Source organism: Microcebus murinus, chromosome 19, assembly GCF_040939455.1.
Source record: "Microcebus murinus isolate Inina chromosome 19, M.murinus_Inina_mat1.0, whole genome shotgun sequence".
In the NCBI taxonomy this organism is placed as follows: domain Eukaryota; kingdom Metazoa; phylum Chordata; class Mammalia; order Primates; family Cheirogaleidae; genus Microcebus; species Microcebus murinus.
The window spans coordinates 1,406,232-1,426,221 of record NC_134122.1 but is presented as its reverse complement, the minus strand read 5'-3'; the positions used below and the strand labels follow the sequence as shown (position 1 = coordinate 1,426,221).

The 19,990-nt window shown below is 54.3% G+C and overlaps 2 protein-coding genes and 1 pseudogene across 4 annotated transcripts; 1 reads left to right on the top strand and 2 right to left on the bottom strand.

Moving 5' to 3' along the window:
• Positions 1 to 3,609: 3,609 nt before the first annotated feature.
• On the bottom strand, positions 3,610 to 5,226 carry FAHD1 (fumarylacetoacetate hydrolase domain containing 1). The gene has a single exon (XM_012743557.2). The coding sequence runs from the start codon at positions 4,985 to 4,987 to the stop codon at positions 4,322 to 4,324; it is 666 nt and encodes a 221-aa protein (XP_012599011.1). The 5' UTR covers positions 4,988 to 5,226; the 3' UTR covers positions 3,610 to 4,321.
• Positions 5,227 to 5,345: 119 nt separating this feature from the next.
• Positions 5,346 to 18,235, top strand: HAGH (hydroxyacylglutathione hydrolase). 3 transcript variants are annotated; one of them, XM_012743540.3, is made up of 9 exons: positions 5,346 to 5,462; positions 7,643 to 7,818; positions 8,330 to 8,394; positions 10,155 to 10,272; positions 10,748 to 10,856; positions 12,094 to 12,197; positions 12,329 to 12,430; positions 17,504 to 17,583; positions 17,931 to 18,235. In XM_012743540.3, exons 1-9 carry the CDS (start codon positions 5,387 to 5,389, stop codon positions 18,028 to 18,030), a joined length of 930 nt encoding a protein of 309 aa, XP_012598994.1. In that variant the 5' UTR covers positions 5,346 to 5,386; the 3' UTR covers positions 18,031 to 18,235. The 3 variants fall into 3 exon arrangements, with proteins under 3 accessions (XP_012598994.1, XP_012598995.1, XP_012598996.1); XM_012743541.3 differs by lacking the exon at positions 5,346 to 5,462 and adding an exon at positions 5,479 to 5,630; XM_012743542.3 differs by lacking the exon at positions 5,346 to 5,462 and adding an exon at positions 5,721 to 5,997.
• On the bottom strand, positions 13,273 to 16,455 carry LOC109729577 (large ribosomal subunit protein uL15 pseudogene; annotated as a pseudogene).
• Positions 18,236 to 19,990: the final 1,755 nt, after the last annotated feature.

Sequence of the window (19,990 nt, the reverse complement as noted above, 5' to 3'; positions counted from 1 at the left end):
TATTGAGTGCTTTTTATGTGACATTGTAATAAACACTGTACTGATAAATATTACACATATTTACTGATATTATCTGATTTATACAAACTAATGCTATTTTGCCCATTTTACAGATGGGATGTGAAACTAGAGGAGGTGGAATTAAGGTGGCTGTGTGGGCAGGCTCTGTGGCTGTAGGCTCAGACCCCCAGCTCTGAGCTGCTCCATTTGAGGTTCCCCTTTTGTAACTGGGACTAACAATACAAACTTCTCGTGAGTGCTCAGACTTATGCATTTAGCTTATGATCAGTACTAATTATTGTAAGTGTTGGGGTTTAGCAATTTTATTGGCCCCCATGTTTGGTAATATTTTTTTGTATGAGTTCTATTCTGCTTTTAGTTTTTGAATTTTTTCTAGTGTATCATTACACTTACAATTATTTTCCTCTTTTCTTAAAAATATGAAGGTTTTAATATAGTTGAATTTTGTATCTTGAAAGGCAATATAAAACTGACCTGAAAATAAAGATACTGTACCAACATTTAACCAAGGATATGTCAAATAGTTTTGTTGAAAAAAAACCCGAGTATAAACATGAAACGATATCTGCTTTATTATTAAGGAAATGCATATTAAAATGATTGTAGCCATGATGCCCAGTGTTGGCTAAAGTGTGTGAAAAAAGGCATTCTTAAACACTCTTGTCAAGTACAAATTAGTACACTCTTTTTCCTGGACAATTTGGCAAAAAGTATCAAAAATTTACAGTGCAAACTATCTAATCAATTTCATTTCTAAGACCTGGCCTAAGGGCATAAACAAGTGCCAAATGATGTGCAGTATATAGAGGATGTTCCTTGCATCATTGTTTCTAATAGCAAAGCACTTGAAAGCTGTGGGGACTGTAAGGGGATGTTAGGCCCCACCCAGATCCCTTTACTTGCTGAAGTCCCTCAGCTTCTTTGAGGGTCAGAGAATCACGTGGAGAGGTTATGGGAGGGATGTGGGGGAAGCAGATTCTGGCACTGACAGACTGTGCTCCAGAGCATCCTCTTGGGATCACCAGCAGACCGGAGCTAAGACCACTTTCTTTCTGAGACAGGGTTTCACTCTGTCACCCAGGCTGGAGTGCAGTGGTGTCATCTGAGCTCACAGCAACCTCAAACTCCTGGGCTCAAGTGATCCTCCTGCGTTAGCCTCCTGAGTAGCTGGGACTACAGGTGTGGCCACCATGCCTGGCTAATTTTTTCTATTTTGGGTAGAGATGGCGTCTCCCTTTTGCTCAGGCTGGTCTTGAACTCCTGAGCTCAAGCAATCCTCCCACCTAGGCCTCCAGAGTGCCAAGATTACAGGCACTTGCCCCCACTTTTTTTCTTGGAGTTTGCTCTCTGCCCTTTCTGCTCACTTCACCTCACTTCTCCTAAGAACATTTCTTTAATAGATGACCTGAACAAGAACCCCCATTGTAGGCTGTGCTTCTGAGGTATGTGATCTAAGATAAAGCCCTTAAAGATGATTATGTACACCTATATTCACCGACCTGGAAAGATGTCCATAATGTATAAGAACATATGTTTAAAAAAACACAATAGAAAAACCCACGTCAAACCCCATATTCTGTATGGACTGTATGGACTCCATAATATATTATGGAGTGGTTTTTCTAAGTATGATAATGGTCTTGTATGTTTCTATGTAGGAGAATGTCCTGATTCTTAGAAGATGCATGCTGAAAGGGCAGTGTTTCTGCAATTACCTTCCCAATGGGTTTTCAAAATAAGATTGTGTGTGTGGGCCGGGTGCGGTGGCTCAAGCCTGTAATCCTAGCACTCTGGGAGGCCGAGGCAGGCGGATTGCTCCACGTCAGGAGTTCGAAACCAGCCTGAGCAAGAGCAAGACCCCGTCTCTACTATAAATAGAAAGAAATTAATTGGCCAACTAATATATATATATATATATATATATATATAAATATTAGCCGGGCATGGTGGTGCATGCCTGTAGTCCCAGCTACTCAGGAGGCTGAGGCAGAAGGATTGCTTGAGCCCAGGAGTTTGAGGTTGCTGTGAGCTAGGCTGACGCCACGGCACTGACTCTAGCCTGAGCAACAAGCGAGACTCTGTCTCAAAAAAAAAAAAAAAAAAAAAAAAAAAGATTGTGTGTGTGGAGAAGAGTGGAGGGTGGAGAAGGGAGAGACATACATAGCAAACATTGACAGTTGTTGAATATAGCGAAGCAATATCAGAGATTGTAGGAAGTGCTCTCAGTTTTTGATCCATGCATCTAAAGACTTTATATGCTACACCTGCAATGCTGATGGCAGATGTTTGTGACAAAGCTTGTTCCACCACATGGTGAACACTGACCCCATGGGCACCATACTTTGGGTGTTGGCTTGTGCCACCTATCAGGGCTACGTGTGAACATGCTCTTATACCTTTAGCTTGCTTGAATAGTCTGCTAACTTGGTAGAAGTATCTCAGCTGAACCTTGTACCTGCTAGCTAGGCTAAGAATACACTTTCAATGTGAGCTCACCCTTTGACCCAACTCTTCCAGTTACAGGAACCTTGCCAAAGCAAATAATGGCAAATGTGCTGATTCTACTAGCAAATAATGAGTGACAATCTCAATATCCAAAAATGGAGGACTGACTTTAAAATCTCATGCAATCAATTAAAATCATACTGCAGAAATGTGTTGGCCGACAAGGAGAAAGAGAGTCCAAATATATACAGTGAAAAAACAAATTGTATGGTGTAAGCAAGTTCTATTTTAAAAATTATAATTATATCCACAGATTTGGAAGAATGTATACCAAATGCTTAACTTTGGCTGTCTCTGGGTAGATGAAATTCTGGGTGTTTTGTTCTTTTTGTTTATCCCAATTTTCATTGTTAAGCAATGAAAAAAAGTATTCAAAGATAAAAGTAGTTAAGATAGCATGAGATTTAACAAATCAAATTACGGCATTCCCTCATAGTCAATTATAATTTAAACATGGGAGTTATACCTAAAAGTTTGAATTTTCTTATATATCTTCTTACAAGATACAATCTGTATTATGGTTAAGATTTCAGGTTCTGGTTTTGGGACAGCTGTCATGAAACTTTAGCTGGGTTTCCTAGCCTCTAAATCTACATTTTCCTCTGTGTAATGGATATGATAGTAACAATATCAACCTTACAACTTTGTTGTGGGTTTTAAAACACATGGAAATGCAGAATAAACTGTGCCTAGCAGTACTAAGTGCTCAATAAATATTTACTAGTATTACTAAATTAAATGTTCTAGGCTTTCTTCAAGGGGCCAGCAGGTGATTTCTGTGTACTCTAACAGGAGCCCCTGCCTAGGCCTACAGGACTCCACTGGGGATTTCGATATCCATGCAGTGCATCTTGCCTAACTATTTTTTCAGAGAAGGGTGCAGGTAAGAGCAAAAGCTCAGTTCAAGGCTATTCAACTTCCTCTTTATCTCTGGTTGGGAGATAGGGGTGCTGATTATTAACTCTGTTAACAGGGCACAATGCTCAGGAGGCCGAAGGTCAAAGACCAAGGTCTGAAGTCCCACAAGCAGAAAGTATCCCTCTTCACCACTATTGGGGGAAAAAAGTACACTTGTAGGCCACAGAAAAGATAGCACATTTATTTGTAAAATAATTAACTTCAAAAAATCATCCCTGGAACTCAGAATTTATGGGTCAGGGCAGACACCCTAAGTAAACAGGTGAGGTCTGCACTGTTCACTTATTAAAGAAAATTTTAAATTAACTTATTATGATTATGTGGAGGAGTGTTTTTCCACATTTTCCTGATAAGAATCACTTGGAGTGCTCTGTAAACACAACTTCCCTAGAGATTAATCCCATTAATTAATTCCGTGGGTCTGGGATGGGCCGGTAATTTGGAAAGTTTTATTTTTACAAATGCCTTCTGATGATTATCAAGTTCAAGAAAACCTGGCAAACACTGCTCTGGAACATGACTTCTTCAGTTTCCTTTGCAGTTTTTAAGTCTTGAACTACTGATCAGTCTAGAATGTCCCACTGAAAACTCTTATCCAGTCAAGTTTTACAAAAGAAAACTAAGTCTTTTGAACATTTGGTTTGATAAAGTCTCTTCGAAAGCATTGCAATTCTTTTATTTTGGCTATTTTCATTTCTGGCCCAGCCCTTCTAGATCACATTTTTCTTGAAAGGTCCATTTTCTGTGAGTTGTGACACTGTAATTTAATTAAATCATTTTTTTAGAATTGGTTTCTTGTTAAAAGATAGTCACATTCCATAACCTTTGCTTGCTTCTGTCTTGCACCCTTCTCTCCTGAAACTTGTGAAGAAGTGACTCAATATTCTGGCCTTTCCACCTTAAATGTCATACTGACCACCCCATGTATGCCAGCCTGGATCTCATCGTTTTCTTTAACTGGTCCAACTCCCTTTGGCGTCCCAGTTAAGATAATATCTCCTTCTTCCAAGGTTATTATCTTAGAAATATAGCTGATGATGTAGGGGATGGAAAAAATCATGGAGGATGTCTCACCCTCTTGCCTGAGTTCACCGTTGACCTTGAGCCAGAGCTTCAGGTTGTGAGGGTCAGGGATCTTCTCTTTGGGCACGAACGCGCTGACTGGGCACGAGGCCGTGAAGCTCTTGGCCAGCGTCCAGGGCAGCCCTTTCTTCTTGCACTCATCCTGCACGTCTCTCGCGGTCATGTCCAGGCACAGTGCGTAGCCGGCCACGTAATCCATGGCCGCGGCCTCGGGGACGGCGCGGCCGCGCCTGCCCATCACGACGCCCAGCTCCAGCTCGTGGTGCAGGTTGCGGGTGTAGGCGGGCATGAGGATGGGCGAGCCCTCGGGGGCGTAGGCGGTGGAGGGCTTCAGGAAGATCACCGGCTCGCTCAGCACCGGGCTGCGCATCTCCTTGGCGTGGTCCGCGTAGTTCCTCCCCACGCACACGATGTTCTTCCCCCACTCCCAGAAGCGGGACAGCTGCCTGTGCGCCGCCATGCTCCTGCCGGGTGCCCTGGAGTCACGTGGCCGCCGCCGGGTCGGTCACCTGACACCTACGGCTACCCCGAGGGGACCAACTACCTCGGAGCGCTGTCCCCTTAGCGAGGGCCCGTCCCGCTATGCGCTCCGCCGGGTGCCGGGGACGCGGCGCTCGGCCTCCCGGGAGGCGCCGTCCGGAGCAGGCGAGAGGCCGAGGCTCGCGGCGCAGCTCCCGGCCGCCGCCCCCAGGCCCGCCCCTCAGGCCGCGGCAGCCGGCACCGGGGAGGGAACGGGTGGACGCGAGCGTGCTGATTGGCTGGGGGACGCGCGGGGCGGGGCGGCGCGGCGCGGGGCGGGCGCTGATTGGCTGCGGCGCGCCGACGCCCGCGCGCCCGTCGGGGCAGCCCAGCTCCGGTCATGGTGCTGGGCCGCGGGCTGCTGGGCCGCCGGAGCCTCGCCGCGCTGGGAGCCGCCTGCGCCTGCCGCAGCCTGGGTAGGGAGCCGGGGCGGCGCGGGGCGGGCCGGGCGCGCGGACGGCGGTTGGCCGCGGCGCCGCCGACGCTGTTTTCTGTTGGCGCGGGGGTGCGAGTCCGCGGCGCGGCGCTGGCGTCAGCGGCCGGCCGGCGGGTCTCTGTCGCGGGCTTGCGGCGGGAGCTGCTCGGTAAGGACGGCGGCGCCGCGGGTCGGCGGGCGGTCCTGCGGCGGACGGGGGGCCGCGCCGCGCCGCGGGAGGCCTGGGAGCGCCGGCCGCCTCGGCCCTGCCCGCCAACGACCGCGTTCGCCCGGCCGCCTCGCCTTGCTGGGCTGCTGTGCCCGACCGACGCCCTTTCCTGACCGGGTGGCGGCCGAGGCAGCGCCAGGCCGGCGGGGCGAGCCGGGGCTCGGGGCGCCCCAGGCTGTCAAGCCGCTGAGGGTTTGTAAAACGTCGTCGCTGCTACGGACAGAGCCTGCTTCTTGAGGGCCCCGGAGCTACAGGCTTTTCCCACTTAGCGACACTCGCGAAAGTGTTGGGGCAGAGTCAGTGGGAGGTGAGGACCTGGCAGGGTGTGGCCGCCCCACACGGGGGGGGGGGGGCGGCCCCAGCATTTGGTGTCGCGCAGAAGTCTTCCCAGTTCAACAGAAGAAAGCAGTTGTGAAACGTCTTGATTTTTTAAAAAATATTTTATGGACCCCAAAAAACATGCCTCTGGACTGGGCTCTGGCTGTAGGCTGCGGGTCTGTGACCTCTGCTTGTGCAGAATACTCCATACAGTGACAAAGGTGAGCGGGGCGGGGCCAGGTGACATGAGAAAGGAATAAGGTTTCTGGTGGCATTGGCACAGATGAATTATTTCCTTGAAAATAAATGAATTTCCCCCAGCTTGCCAACTTCCTCACAAGGCTCCTACAGTGCCTAGAGCAGACTGAGCACCAGTTATAAACCGTGCTTCCTTCGCCTGGGCAGTGTTTTTGTTGGTGATGTTCCACCAGGACATTAGCAACAGGCTCCTTTTTGAGGAGGGTGCTCCCGCACTCACGGAGTCCTGTTTTTACCTGCTACCCCTCTGCAACCTGCTGCCCCTGCTCTGCAGCGCTCCTTGGGCCCTGGCTGGTACTGGGGCTTAGGGCAGGTAGAATATCACAGAAACCTGATCAGACTAAACTGTTTATTTTTCTGTGCATGAGGAGGAAGATCTGGAAAATGCGCAGGTGGCTGTCAAGAATGGAAATTGGATACGTTTGTATATTCATTAAAATGACAATTTGGGCAGTTTCCCTGGTAGTGGCAGATAAGGTTGGATTCCACATTTAGCCTCTGGGGACACAGTCTGTCTGTCTTTCTGTTGGTTGGTGTTGCCTGATTTCTGGGTCCCTTTTGGGAGAAGCCCCAACCTGACACCTACCCCAGAACTGTGCTGTCTTCTGCCACCTTTTGTGGGGCTTTATTTTCTCCCTTTAAAGCTATGACTTAAAGTATTTTTGGTCCAACGTATTTTTATGTTTAAGAGGAATTTCGTTGCTGAAAATATTTTGGCCTCTTTCTACTGGATGGAGGATGCCTCTGTCCCCTGTCACTGCTCCCTGCCTCCTGGCTTGCCCTGGAGGAATCTGTTGGCTCCCCACAGGGTGACTGTATCCTCCACACGTGAACCTAGGACACTCGTGGCCAACTCTTCATTTCTCAGGAACTGGCGAATTTTGTGCATCATTCACAGCTCGAATTCCTGCTATTCAAGGGCAAATATAGTTTTCTCCTCTGGCTAGAGGCTGGAGAAGGGCTATAAACGACTGCGTGCACCTCGGGCTGGGCTAGTTAGGAGGCAGCAGTGTGCTGCGGGGTAAACAGGTGGACCTGGGCTCCCTCACTCCGTGTCCTCGTCTCTATGTCCTGAGTCAGGGGCATGAACATGCCAGAACTGGCTGTGGTCGTGTCAGACAGTGGTCTGCACCAGGACCACGAGCTGGCAGTTCTGTCCTTTTAGAATCCTTGAAAAAGAAAATAAAGATCATAAGCCTGCAACAGTTGGTCTCTATGAACACGAGCATGAGTCATTTTCTATATTTTCCTTATGGATATGGTTAAATGAGGATATTCTCTATGAAAGGAGCTTAGAAAAGCTGCAAGGTGAGCCCCTGGCATCAAGGCCTGGCAGCCCTGTTGGACGTTGGGCTGAGGCTGCGTTGTGTCTACAGGTCCATCCCTGCTGGGAATCGTCCTTCATCACACGGATTCGAGGAAGAGTCTGACTGTGGACCAGGGCACCATGAAGGTCGAGCTGCTGCCTGCCCTGACCGACAACTACATGTACCTGGTCATTGATGAGGACACCAAGGAGGCTGCCATCGTGGACCCGGTGCAGCCCCAGAAGGTTTGTGTGGCTCTGCCTGGCACTCCCTGCCCTTGTCACCAGCATGTGTCTTCACTGCCATGGGTTTCATAACTGCAGTGTCCTTGCAACTTTGCCCAAGCTAAGTGGAAATTAGCACACTTAGTTTTTGAAAAACAAACTAGCGTCCAGCCGCTCTGTTAAAGGGGACCAGCGAGAGGGGTGGAGACCAAAGGCCACCATGTGGAGAGAAGAGCGCTCTGCCTTTAAGATCCCTGGTGTGGAAACGGATGCCTACACCTGGGGACGTGGCTCTTTCTGGATGCTTTTTGGCCTTGGTGCTGCCCCTGGGGTGGTGGCCTCAGAGCTGGAGGGGCTTGGAGAGGTCATGGAGGGACTGGGAGTGCCAAGTTGAGCAAGGGAAAAGCCACCTTCACCCTGCTCCGGCATCTGGGGGCCAGCAGAGGGAGGATGTCTGAGGGTGCTGGGTTCCTGTGGTCTGCCCCTTGCCAGGCCTGCAGGCGTGACGTGTGCCGGGGCCTGTGTCCTGCAGGTTGTGGACACAGTGAGGAAGCACGGCGTGAAGCTGACCACGGTGCTCACCACCCACCACCACTGGTAAGTGCCAGTGCTGCCCACTCTGACCCTGGGGGGCCGTCTCTCGCCTGTGGAAGGGGGCTCAGAGCCATGGAGGCCTTTCTGCCCCACAGCTCATCTCCACGGAGGGACCAGCCCCCACTGGGAATCTGAGGCAGCTCCAGGCTCTGGCCTTTCCCCTGCGGGCGGGGCCTGGGGCGAGGGCGGGCCGGGAGCCTCCCCGTGTCCTGCGCTTGCTGGGCTGGCGCAGTGTGAGGCTGTCCCTTAGTCCTGTTTTTAAGAAGACAAGTTGCCACATTTGGAGAGGTTGGGTTTTTTAATGCTTGAAAGCTGAGGGTTGAAGAGCCACTGGGTTTGGGTTTTAGGGCTAGAGTTTCCTGCCTAAGGCCCTTTGGCTTTTTGAAACTTCCAGGTTCTTCAAAGCTAGAAAAAAAAATGTTTGTTTGCTCTTAATTTCCTTTGTCAAGTAAGTGCTTGAGGGCAGGCAGCACTTTTCCCTTGAACTTTCCCTGCGGGTGGCACCGCTGTGCGCCCCAGGTCCCACACTTTCTTCCTCCTCCCTCTCCTTGGGGTCACAGAGGGTTTGGTGCAAACATCACAGTTGATGAGCGTCCTTGGCTCCTTTAGCCAGGCCCAGCTGAGCAGCTGCCGCCAGGGAGGTGTCAGTGCCGCACTGGTGCTGGCCCCGAGTGCTGAGACGGCGCGACACCTCCCTTGGCCTGTGCTGCTGCGCCAGTTGCGCGCATTGACTCTGCCTGCACGTCGCAGGTGTGCTCCCTGCTCCTCTGCCATCTGTCGTCCCCACCCCAGATGCCCTTTCCGATGCTTTGATGCTTTCTGGTTTTCCCCAGCACCCTCATGTCACGCCAGGAAGTAAAATCCTAGATCAAGCCCTAGCACGAGCGCCAGGGCCTGGCGTGTAGACAGTGAGGGTTTGCTTGGGGGCCGGGTCTTGTCTCAGAGGCCTTGCTGCTCTGGGCTCCCCTGGCTGAGGCGCCCTCCCAGAGAGCAGGGCCTGGGCAGTGGCGCCCACCCGCCGGCTATCTCAGGTCCCAGCTGTGCCGAATGGGTGGTTCTAGGGTCAGGCGGGGCACTGAAGCTGGACCCACAGGAGGCAGATGCTCTGCGGCCCGCTCTGCAGGGGTGGGACACTCAGCCCTGTCAGCTCAGGGCCCGCACAGCTCACCGTGGTGGGATTCTGGCCCAGGCAAGGCTGGGAGTGGAGCCCTTCCCCTGCCCCTTCTGAAACTCAGGCCACTGGGAGTCCTGGGGGAGGACGTGCCTCTGCCCACGGCACAGAGGAACACCTGGGGGTGGTGCCAGCTGGCCTGTCCCCCACAGACACACGCTCTTGTGTGGGCTGGCACTGTTCCAGTGCCCCAGGTGATTCCCCAGCTTAACAGCTTGTTGGTCTGTCAGTGGGTGGGTCCCAAACTGGGCTCACATCAGAATCACCTGGGGCACTTGCACGAAGCCGCCCGGGGTGGAGCCGGGCCTGTACTTTTTAAAGATCTCCAGGTGGTTCCCTAGGGCCCATTGCTGAGGAACCACCTTGGGGTCAGGCAGGCGTTTGTGATGTGGTTCCAAAGACAACAGGGTACAGAGGTGCATGGCTTGGGAACCTGGTGTCTGAGAACGTTGTCGCCAGTGGAGCCGAGTGGCAGACGAGAGTAGAGACCGACCGGGCGAGATAAGCGTTCTGTCTGGTCACACCTAAAAGTGAGCCGGCCACCCTCGCGTCCCTGCAGGTGGCCTCAAGTGGCCTCCTGTTTGACTTCCAGGGACCACGCTGGCGGCAACGAGAAACTGGTCAAGATGGAGCCTGGACTGAAAGTGTACGGGGGCGATGACCGCATAGGGGCCCTGACCCACAAGGTCACGCACCTGACCACCATGCAGGTACAGAGGGGCGGATGGAGAGCGCTCCAGTGGGGCCTTGAGCACAGTGGGGGGGGGACCCCCTCCGCTTCCTGGAGAGAGCTCAGGGCGTCCTGGGTGTTGTCTGGCGAGAACAAGATCCACGTGCAAATGCCACGGGCTGTGGGGGATGAAGTGCAGAAGCGGGCAGGCGGGGCAGGGAGGAGAGGAACTGAGGCCGGGCACCTGAGAAGGAAAACTGCTAGCAAGATGCCGGCTCTAGACTCGGCCAGTTCCGCAGGGAAATGAAACCAGCCCCTTTGTGTTTGTGGCAGGCACAGTCCGGAGGGGCAGGAGGGGTCCCTGAGGCCTGGGGGGCTCCTGCCCTGCTCAGGGCATTTCCTGGGGCATCTGCCAGCCGGGATCTGAGGGGCCTCAGTGCACCGGGAGGACACTAGTGGCCCTGGAGGCTTCCAGGGTGCTCGGGCAGCCGTGGCCGTCACCTGCTTTATTTCAGGTGGGGTCCCTCAACGTCAAGTGTCTGGCGACACCGTGCCACACTTCGGGGCACATCTGCTACTTTGTGAGCAAGCCTGGTGGTTCCGAGCCCCCTGCCGTGTTCACAGGTGAGCGTGCAGGTGTGTCGGAGGCCTTTGAGAAGCCCTGCACAGACGCGGCGTTTCCTGCCAGGTGGACTGGGAAGGGCACTGTCTTCTTCCCTCCTGAATCCTGCGTGGGGAGGACCACAGCCCTTGGAGCAGGGCCTGGCCCGGCCCATTTGCTGCCCCCTGACGGGGTCCCAGTGCTCTCGTGCCCGGTCAGTGTGGTCAGGTACCTGGGGGGACAGGTCCAGCCCCCACGGCCTGCAGCACAGACAGTGGGCCTGGCCCTGGGGGCCCAGCCCCACCGCCTCTTACTATTTTAGTGAATATGATTTTTAAGCTCTGAGTCTTCCAGAAATTTAAATTATAACTGTGATACTGTAACTGCAGTGGAAGTTTGTTTAAAAAGACTGGCCGTGGCCAGGCATGAGGGGTGCAGTGGCTCACACGTGTAATCCCAGTGCTCTGTGATGCTGGGGAGGGAGGATCGCTTGAGGCCAGGAGTTTGAGACCAGCGCGAGCAACACAGGGAGATCTGTCTCTACAAAAAAAAAAAAACAACAACAAAAAAGTGACGAGCAGCGTGGGGTCCCAGCGGGTCCTGCTGGGGGAGAGGAGTCTCCAGCATCTTGGCTGCAGTAGCGGGTGTGGCGCCAGCGCCGGCCTCTGGGGCCTCCCACGTTTGCCATGAGAGGAGGGCCGCAGCGTGGCAGCCTGGCGCGGGGGAGCTCGCCTGCGAGGTCAGATGGTGGCGCCGCTCCCAGGCTCAGCGCCGTGGGTGTCCCTGGGAGGAGGCCCGCCCGGCGCAGCTCTGCCTCTTGGCCGTGACAGAGGGGTCCCAGGCCTCAGGGGCCTGGAGAACCGACGTGGTACAGCCTGTGCTGCACCCGGGGGACAGGGTGCCGTCCTCTAGGCCGACACGCGTGTGGGGGTGGGCGAGGCCTGGGACAAGCGCAGAGCAGCAGGGCAGGGGCCGGGGCCGGGTCCGTGGTGCAGGTGCCCCGCAACTGGGAGGCAGGGAGCAGCCTGGAATGCCGGAGGGCGGGCCTGCAAGGTGTGAGCTGACATCTTGGTCTCAGGATGGCTGCCGGGGACAAGGGCAGGTGCAGGGTCCTGGGGGGGTTGAGGGGGGCACTGGGTGGTGAGGAGGGAGTTAAGTTGTGGGGAGCGAGCTCAGGGCAGAGCCTCAGCGGTTACTGTCCCCTGGCGCCCGGCCCCCTCTGGTGGCTTCCCACTACGTGGCTGTCGTCCTGTCTTCCAGGGGACACCTTATTTGTGGCTGGCTGCGGGAAGTTCTTCGAAGGGACAGCGGACGAGATGTACAAAGCCCTGCTGGAGGTCCTGGGCCGGCTCCCTCCGGAAACGGTAGGCGGCCTCCCTGGGGCCGGCCCCCATGCTGTGCCTCTTGGGTGTCCCCTGAGCAGATGGGGGAGGAGCTGTCACAGCAGGTGGGTCAGGCTTCAGGGTTAGCTCTTTCCTGTTGGCTCTTTCCTCAGAAAGTCTACTGCGGCCACGAGTACACCATCAACAACCTCAAGTTCGCGCGCCACGTGGAGCCCAACAACACGGCCATTCAGGAGAAGCTGGCCTGGGCCAAGGTGCGGGGCCGTTCCTCGGGTGCAGTGTCCTGTGGGGGCCGTCACCCGCGGCGACCTCCGAGGGCTCCTCGAGGGCCTGCTCAGAGGGTCCCGGGCGTCGCCGCACACAGCATGTGCTCCGCCAGAGGGTCCCGCGGGCGGGGTGGGCTTTCGACCGGCACAGTCCGGCTTTACTTCCACAGCGAGCCCTGGGTGTCTCCAGGTCCCGCGGCCCCAGACTGCATTGCTGGCGAGTGCCCAGCCCCCTTTCCCACGCTCCCAGCAGCGGGTCAGGTGGCTGTGTGGCTCCGCCCGGCCCTGCCCTGTTTGGGGGAGCCGCCTCTGCCTGCTCTGCAGACCCGTGGAGTGCAGCTGAGAGGCTCCTTGTCCAAAAGACCCTGATCTCAGCCTCCAGGCGTGGAGCAGGAGGGCTCTCCTGGGCCCCTGAGCTCCGCTTCCCCTTACCATTCGCTGAAAAACGCATCAGTAGAAACCACAGACCGGCGGGCCCAGGTGTGCCTCCTTTCTGCCGAGTTCAGGGAGTAGCACCGCCTCACACAGGTTTGTTGTTTTTTTAAATAAATCACCTTTTTTGTTGAGCATGTTTCAACTGTGCGTATCTAATAGTAGGTAAACTCACACAGTAGCGTGCCATTTTGTGACTTCCTTTTCAGTTATCTGCTTTTCAGTAACTGAACTTTGAGGGTAGTTTACAAACAATAGAACCAATCTGTTTTGAGCGAACAGTGTGCACCGGATGCAGTTTGACAGTGTGTGCGCCCTGCAGCCAGGACACAGGTCACTGCCCCGCCCCAGGCTTCCCTGCCCCGCCCGCTCAGCGCCCCGCCACCCACTGATCTGCTTTCTCTCGCAACAGGTGACTCTCTAGGTGACTCTGTAAGGTTTCATGTAAACAGAGTCATCCGACTCTGCCGTGGCTGGCTCCTCCGCCCAGCATGTTTCTGAGTCAGGCTGGTGGTCTGAGTGACACGGCTGTGTGGACACACTGCACTCTGTCCACTCACCTGCCGACGGACATCGGGTTGCTTCTAGGCTTTTGCTACTAGGAATAAAGTTGCTGTGCACGTCTGTGGACCCGACTTCCTGTGGGCACGTCTGTTGCTCTCGGGCACGTGCCTAAGTGAGACTGCTGCCCCGTGTGGTTACACACGTGTTTAAGAAACAACCGGACTTTTCCAAAGAGGCTGCACCGCTTTGTGTTCCCGCCATCAACGCCTAAGAGTCGCAGCTGCTCCGCATGCTACCGCTTGGCATTGTCAGTTGTCTTAATTTCTGCCACTGTAGCAGGACGTGTGTGCTGGCACCTCCGTGCGCTTTTGAAGTCTGCGTCCCGTGACCAGTGGGGCTGGCCATCTGTGTGCCGCCTTAGGCGAGGTTTGCGTTCAGACCTTTTGTCCATTTCAGATGCCGGGTGGTTTGGCTTGTTGCCGAGTTGCCGCAGTTCCTGGTGTCAGCTGGAAACAAGTCTGCCACGTATCTCGAATATCTTCTCCCAGTTTGTGCCTTGCCGTTCCATTTTCTTCAGTGTTTTTTTGGAAAGTTGAAGGTTATACTTTGGTGAAGTTCAGTTTATAAACTGTTAAGTTTTTTGTGTCCTATCTAAGAAGCCTTTACATACTCCGAGCTCCCAAAGGCTTTCTCCCACGTGTCTTTCCTGGAAGCTTAAAGTCTTGCTTTTACGTCTGTGTACGGTTTATGGGATTTACTTCACGTTCACGTGTGTGTGGTGCGAGGGTGCAGGTTCACTCCTTCGCATTTTGACATCCACTTGCTCAGCACTGTTTGTTGAGAAGATCCTTTCCTCATCACATTTCCTTGGCACCTCTGCCAGACAAAAGCGGACCCCACACGCATGAATCTGGTCTGGACGCTCGCTCCATCGCCCTGTGGCTCGCCCCTGCGGCGGTGCGTGCTGTCCCCATTGCTGTAGCTTCACGACAGGTCTCGAAATCAGGCAGATGAATCCTCTTTTTCAAAATTGCTTTGGCTCTTCCAAGCTAGCTTTTGCATTTCCATTCTTAGGATCATCTTGTTAACGCCTCTATAAAAGCCAGCTTGGCTTTTGACTGGGCCTGTGTTGTAACAATAGATTTGGAGAGAACTGAGGCCTTGGCAGTAGTGAGTCTTCCTGGGAACCTGTCACAGTCTTCCATTCGTTGAGGGCTTTAGCTGTTCTCAGCAATGTCTTGTGATTTTCAGCGTTAAAGGTCTTGCACATTGTTAAATGCATCCCTAGGTACTTCAAGTTTTTGGATTTTATTGTGATTATTAGTTTATAGTCTCTAGAAATACAACTGACATATATTTTAACGTTCTGGGTAAATACCCAGGAGTAGAAGGGCTAGGTTGTATAGCAGGTGTGTTTGGCTTCTAAAGAAACTGCCGAACTGTTTTTCCAAGTGATTGTGTTGTTTTACATTCCCGCTGGAAGAGTGTGAGAATTCTAGTTGATCCATATCCTTGTCAACAGGTGATATTGTCAACGTATTTCTTAATTTTATTATTTATTCAGTTAGTCTTTTCAAGTATATTCTGGACACAAGTCCTTTGTCAGGTACACGCATTGAGTAGTTTTGCTCGTTCCGTGGCTTGCCTTTTATTTTTTCAGCAATGTCTTCTGAGGAGCACACATTTTTAATGTTGATGAGGTCCAACATATTATTATTATTTTTGTACTTGTCAGCATTTAACGAACCTCCCTCCATGTGGCTTCAAGCCACCAGAACACAGCCCCGCCCCACACCCTTAATCTTCTCGGCTCTTCTGCTGAGGAATTTGGCCTCCAAGGCACCGGCTGCGTTGGGAGCTTTCCGTTCCTCAGAACTTTGCCCGATCCACCACGTCCACGTGAGAGCAGCGCCAGTCTTCTTTTTGGCAGCATCTACCCGTGTCTGCTCACTGACCAATGTCCACGGTTTATCAAGGCTGACAGTTGGGCAAAAGCTCTGGCTCCTCTTTAAGTGGCGATGCCTCCTGCCAACGTCCCCAAGGTAACCGGGGTGATCTGTGTCAAAGTTGACCCTGTGGTGGTGCCTCCAGCATTGCCCCGGCCTCCTGGGCGCTTCCGGTGCCTTCCAGCATGGCCGTGGCTCACGTGGCCCCAAAGCTTCTGCGTCTCCCTCAGTCCGGACGGCATGGCGGTGGCTGAGGCATAAGCCGTATGTTGTCTTTTATGGTTCATATTTTTTTGTCTCCTAAGAAATCTTTGTTTACCCTAAGGTCAAAAGATTTTCTCCTGTGTTGCCATTTGGAAGTTTTATAGTTTATCTTTTAAATCTAGATTAACACCCCCTCCTCCATGGCCGGTGGATCATGGTGACCGTCCCTCTTTCATTCCTGACATCGGCATTTGTGTTCTTTGCTTCTTCAGTCACCGATTTTGTTGATGCTTTAAAAGGACTTTTGCCTTAATTTCCCTACTGTCTTTCTATTGCCCTGATCTCGGCCGTGCCAGTTTCTTATTTCTATTACTTTGCTCTTTTAGGTTCTTACTGTGCAGCCTGCGGTCAGGGACTCCAGACCTTTGTTTCTAATAGGAGCGCTGACCTCCACCCCTGCTTGGGCAGCAGCCCACATGTTTGGATGCGTTGCATTTTCATTATCTCCAGTTTGAAATATTTAACCAATATCGTTTGTGATTTCTTCTTTGACACACGGGCCATTTTATTAGAATTTTCACCATTTAGAGTTTCCAACTTTGGCTGCCGGCTGTGCGGCAGTGAGTAACCATGCCTTGGGTTCTGCGCCTCGAGCCCCGGCAGGAGAAAGTGCTGACGTCAGCACTCATTTTAACACACAATCCAAAGGCTGTGACGGTCTATATATGTGATACATGTGAAGACCTTAAAACTGTCGTTAAGCCGGGTGCGGTGGCTCACGCCTGTAATCCTAGCACTCTGGGAGGCTGAGGCGGGCGGATTGCTCAAGGTCAGGAGTTCGAAACCAGCCTGAGCAAGAGCAAGACCCCATCTCTACTATAAATAGAAAGAAATTAATTGGCCAACTAATATATATATATATGTATATATATATACATATATATGTATAAATAAATAAATTAGCTGGGCATGGTGGCGCATGCCTGTAGTCCCAGCTACTCGGGATGCTGAGGCAGAACGATTGCTTGAGCCCAGGAGTTTGAGGTTGCTGTGAGCTAGGCTGACTCCACGGCACTCACTCTAGCCTGGGCAACAAGCAAGACTCTGTCTCAAAAAAAAAAAAAAAAACAAAAAAAAAAAAAAAAAAAACTGTCGTTAGCAGCATTGACTTTCCTTCCCTCAGTGAGGCGGAGGGAGATTTCTTAGAACACAGAAGCGCAGGGAGTTACTTGAGGTGGTCTAAGGCCGTCCTCACCAGAAGGAAAGAACGGATTAGCTGTAAGCCAGGCCCCTGCCCGACACCCCCACACCCCCTCCGGCTGGGGGGGAGAATCGCTGCTGCTCAGTGAGCTGCTCGCAGCAGGGGGTGGACAGGGACCCTTGGGCTGAGGGCCCTGGGGGGCGGCGAGCGGGGTGGGGCGGCAGCTCCCTGCCGCGCTCTGTCCCGGCCCCGCCCTCCTCCCACGGCAGAGCTTCCTCAGGACCTGGAAGTGGCCGGCGGTGGTCCGCGCGCTCGCCTGCCCAGGTCAGGTCTCTCAGGAGCGAGACCATCCCCGAGTGGAGGTGACAGGCTCTCCGTGCCGGGCCCTGCTGTGGGGGCCTGTGAGAGAGGGCGCTCTGCCCACCACCCTCAGAGGGGATGTCGCCCAGAGAGGGGCCGGGCACGGTCACCTATCACCTTGCTGTTGCACCCCCACATGCTTGCTTTCCAGCTGGGGCTGTGGTTTTCTTTTCTGTGTTTTCTGCATTTTTGCCCGTTACTGCTTCTGTAACGTGAAACAAACTTCCCACTGATGAGAAAGCTCCTCCTCCCTCCATACCGCCGAGGCGGCAGGGCCGGGAGACTCCTCCCTTCTCCTCCCTGCTGTGGCCAGAAGCCGACTGGACCCTCTCGCCTCGCCTTCTCGGCATCGGAAGGTGTTTCGAAATGTCATCTTTAGAAGTTCCCAGGTTCAAGCGATGGTCTCTCTTGCAGGCAAAATACGGGATCGGGGAGCCCACGGTGCCATCCACCCTGGCGGAGGAGTTCACCTACAACCCCTTCATGAGAGTGAGGTGAGGCGGGCGGGCTGTGCGGCCCCGTGGTCCCCTCCCGTGCACACGGCAGAGCCCCACCAAGGCCAGCTGGGGACTTGGGCCCTCTGTCTTAGAGGGGACATTGTTCTTGGCCCAGTGGCAAGCATGTGGCTCCATCAGGACCCTGGAGGCCCAGGCTCCGTCAGAGTTGGAGCCGCTGCCCGGGCAGCATGGGGTTGGGGTGTTTCTGCCCTCTGGGCTGCTCCAGGTCCCCGGCTTGGCCGGCAAGGGTCTCCCAGGGCAGACACCCCCGCCTGCCGCTGCTTCCTCTGCGAGAACGTCCGTGTGCCCTGCACGCGGCCCGCAGCCCGGCCTCGCCTCCGCAGGGAGAAGACGGTGCAGCAGCACGCGGGCGAGACAGACCCCGTGACCACCATGCGCGCCATCCGCAGGGAGAAGGACCAGTTCAAGGTGCCCCGGGACTGAGGGGGCCGTGGGCCCTCGGGGGCTGCTGTCTTCAAAGGTGTTTGGGGTCAGGATGTTTTAGGTAACCGACTGTCCTACTACTTCGTGCTGGAAACGCAGTCTTGGTTTAATTTTAAATTAATTTCAGAGCCCTTTGCTTGTGTTATCAGATGTTCTAATGCATATTTATGAGAGAAGTTTAAAAAGTATTTATTTCTGTACCTGCCACGTGCAGCCTCTGCGTTATCTCTGAGCCTCCCAGTGGGGTCCCCGCGGGTCGCCGACTGCCGCAACGAGAGCCGCTCTCCCGAGCGGTGGGCTGCTGCGGCTGCTGCTGCGTGTACGCCTGAGCCGCACCCCGGCTGCTGGAGCAGGCCCAGCCCTGCGGGGGGGCGCCTGGCCTAGCCTGGCTGCTGCTCCCCACCCCGACCTGCCCTCTTGTCAGTCCGAGGGACTGACGCCTCCACGGGGTCAGTATCCTCCCTACTGCTGTGGAACACGTGGACTCAGCCCTTTGAGTGCAGAATCCCGTCTAGCCTGGGCTGGCTGGGGAAGTTAGGGGCTTGGAGAGGTGGCACATGGCATTTCTGTGCACAAAGCCAGGCACAGGGGGCCCTGTCCTGAGCCCTCTGGCTGCCGTCTCCCACCCCTGTCTCCCAGCTTGGGGTTGGGCACAGGTTGAGGCTGCCGCCCCTGGCTGGCTGGAGCCTCTGTCATGTGGTCCCTTTGAGCTCTGAACTCATTCCCATATCCTGTCCCTGGCAAAAGCTGCTCCTGTGGGTGGTTCTGGGAAGTCTCCAGGGACGGCCTGGTACCTGGCCTCTTGTGTAGGACTCTGCTTGAGTAGGCGGTCGTGGCTTGCTGTGGTCCTGGCCAGCTGTTAACGTGACTATCAGACCCAGGCAGTGGGCACCTTCGTGGCCCCTGCACGTGCTCTGATGCCCACGGGCCCCCTGGGGTGGGAGGAGTTGGGTCCTGCGGTCTCCTGGCAGCCGTCCCTCTGCCCCTGTGCCAGGGCAGGTGGGCAGCCCATGCGTCCTGCCCAGACCCTGGGCTCCGGGTGGACCTAGAGGCTGGGGAGTGGGGCTCACACGGAGGACAGGAGGGGCCCACCCAGAGCAGCTGAAGCAGGTGGGGGCCAGGCCTTCCCCCATTTAACAACTCTTCCCCTACCGAGATCTGCCCATGATGAAAATCCGGTGGTTTTGTTTTGCCTTTCACGCTTCAGTCCGTAATCCACGTGAAGGTGTTTTCCATGCCTGGTGCTCGGCTCCTTCACTCCCACGTGGGTGGATACCAGTCCCTCGTCTATACGGCCAGCTTCCATGTGTACTGTCCCGTTGCTGGGAGGGGCGCTGGCCTCGTCCTGCGGCAGAGTCCCGTGTTCTGGGCACTTTGCCCTCACGTGTAAACGTCAGACTATCCATGGCGGGCTGGAGGGGCTTCTGCAGCGAGGAGTTCCGAGTTAGGCCATTGCGGTCGGCCCGACTGGCAGCTTTGCCACTGCCCTTCTGCGCTGCTGACGCCACCACCCGGCACCATGGCAGACCCCAGCCACAGGTCAGGGGGCCCACGACCACGAGGATCCCTCTATGTGCTAGAGTGCCCTGCAGAGCCCAGGAGCGCCGCACGTCGGACCCAGCCTCTAAGGCACGGGGGACTAGGTTCATGGAAGACTTTGTCTGTGGATGGAGACTGGCTGAGTGGGGTGGTTTTGGGATGATTTAAGCACGTTACATTTATTGTGCATTTAATTTCTATTATCACATTGTACTAATAATGAAATAATCATACAACTCACCACGACACAGTCAGGAGCCCCGAGCTTGTTCTCCTGCAGCTGGTGCCTTGACCTGGCAGGAGGCGGAGCTCAGGCGGTGAAGCGAGCGATGGGAGTAGCTGCAAGCACAGACGAAGCTTCGCCCGACTGGGTCACCTGCTGTGCGGCCGGCTCCTGAATGGCCGTGGGCTGGGCTGGCCG

What these genes read in the sequence shown, in the direction of transcription:
- HAGH (XM_012743540.3), top strand. Translation starts at nt 5,387, where the DNA reads ATGGTGCTGGGCCGCGGGCTGCTGGGCCGCCGGAGCCTCGCCGCGCTG. An exon ending in CTGCGCCTGCCGCAGCCTGG is followed by an intron (nt 5,463 to 7,642) that starts GTAGGGAGCCGG and finishes TTGTGTCTACAG; the next exon opens with GTCCATCCCTGCTGGGAATC. An exon ending in CGCACCTGACCACCATGCAG is followed by an intron (nt 10,273 to 10,747) that starts GTACAGAGGGGC and finishes GCTTTATTTCAG; the next exon opens with GTGGGGTCCCTCAACGTCAA.
- FAHD1 (XM_012743557.2), bottom strand. Translation starts at nt 4,987, where the DNA reads ATGGCGGCGCACAGGCAGCTGTCCCGCTTCTGGGAGTGGGGGAAGAAC.